Source organism: Cyprinodon variegatus, unplaced genomic scaffold (genome assembly GCF_000732505.1).
Source record: "Cyprinodon variegatus isolate N-32 unplaced genomic scaffold, C_variegatus-1.0 Scaffold312, whole genome shotgun sequence".
Lineage (NCBI taxonomy): Eukaryota > Metazoa > Chordata > Actinopteri > Cyprinodontiformes > Cyprinodontidae > Cyprinodon > Cyprinodon variegatus.
The window spans coordinates 800,429-802,054 of NW_015150765.1; the positions used below are offsets into that span (position 1 = coordinate 800,429).

The following is a 1,626-nucleotide window of genomic DNA, read 5'->3' on the forward strand; positions in this document are numbered from 1 at the left end:
GTAAAGTCGGGCACCACTGGGAGAATTCAGAAATATAACTGTTGGAACAGCCGCTTCCCTACGACTTTAAGGATGGTTTTGGTGGAAAATCGTAGGGAAACAACCATAATAAGAAGTTAGGGATCTTAGTGTTCTGACATTAGATCCTCAAAGGTTCCACATCCTGTGAATCTTCTGGGAGAACCAGAGTTCCTCCATGTTCCTCATCTCTAATTCATGAAGGTTGTTGGTTTTTTTTAGAAAATGACAAATTCAGGCCAGAGGTGCTTCCCTGAACGCCATCAGATCAGGTTCTAAATACAGTCCTGGATCTAGACCCGCCCGCCTCACCCAGAGCGTTGAAGGTGGCGATGTGCTCCCACATGTCCTCGGGTCGGTCAGGACGCGGCTGCCAGACCAGGGCGTCCACGTCGTGTCGGAGACAGAGACACGGCATCTGGGTGGGATCCACGTCCACGGTGAACAGGTACTGATGGCCGTCCAGGTTTACCTGGAGGAGCAGAGACAGTTCTGGGTGAGATTTTCCCTCCATGTTTGGCTTTAACGTCTCACTCTCTGCAGATAGCAGCTGCATTTCTTTCTGATCGGCTAAAAAAAGCATTAAAATCCCGTTTAAAGTGTAACGAACATCTTTAATTACTGCTATAGAGAGAAACACCTTTATATCATTTCTATGGGATGTTTAACAGCTGATAAACATAAAAATGTTTGATTTTAAGCGCCAAACGAACATGCGCTAACGCTGCCGACTGCTAGCTTATAACAGTTCTCACTGAAACCAGCACCAAATGATTTAATGGTTGAAGATCATAGTTATTAATATAAGACTGTTAATAGTGACTCCGCCCCCTGACCTATCGGCGACTAGTGGTGTGCAAAATAATCGTCATGATGATGCATCGTGATTCTAATTTTTGTGATCTACTGCATCGATTCTTGATGCCAAGTATCGATTATTAATAAAAAAAAATTCATAAATAAAATTGCATGAATGGTTGGCGAACATCAGCCAAAAAAAAGTGTAATACAACTTCCAGTCCATTAGATGTCGCTGTGGATGTGTTGACGCACGCTGCCTTGTGGCACAAGCATTTCCGGCCTCGGGGTACTGCGCCGAGTCAATAAAAAAAAAAAAACATGGAGGAGAAAATATTGCAATGCGTCGCAATAATTCAAGGATCGTGATGAATCGTGATTCGAATCGAATCGTGACTTCTTTGGCAATACCCACCCCTATCGGCGACCAACGGTTCTCTGACTTTTCAGCTGGAACCACAAGCTAGCAGGCGCTAAAAATGGATCCACAACACGGTTACTAACGGAAACACTAAAGGTGAATCAGTGCAAATGTGGCGCTTAGCGCCCCCAGGAGACAAATATTTCTCATTTATATATGTATAAAGATTTCTATCATTATATAAACAAAAAGGCACATAAGAGGTGCGTTTCTTTTGCTAACATCAAAAGCGTCTGCATTGATTCTAGCAACGAGAAGTCATAAAATTACGAGAATAAAGTCGTAATACTAAGATAATAAAGTCCTAAAATAACAAGAATAAAGTTGTATTTTCTGACAACTCTTCCCAGAATCCCTTTCTTCCCTAAAATGACGAATGTGGAGCATCA

At 42.5% G+C, this 1,626-nt stretch overlaps 1 protein-coding gene across 1 annotated transcript in view; it reads right to left on the bottom strand.

Moving 5' to 3' along the window:
* The window catches only part of nudcd1 (NudC domain containing 1), a 17,846-nt gene that overhangs the window by 2,064 nt on the left and 14,156 nt on the right, over positions 1 to 1,626 (bottom strand). The window contains exon 9 of the mRNA XM_015384429.1: positions 331 to 490. Within this exon, the coding sequence (XP_015239915.1) occupies positions 331 to 490 (160 nt within the window). The remainder of the gene's footprint in view (positions 1 to 330; positions 491 to 1,626) is intronic.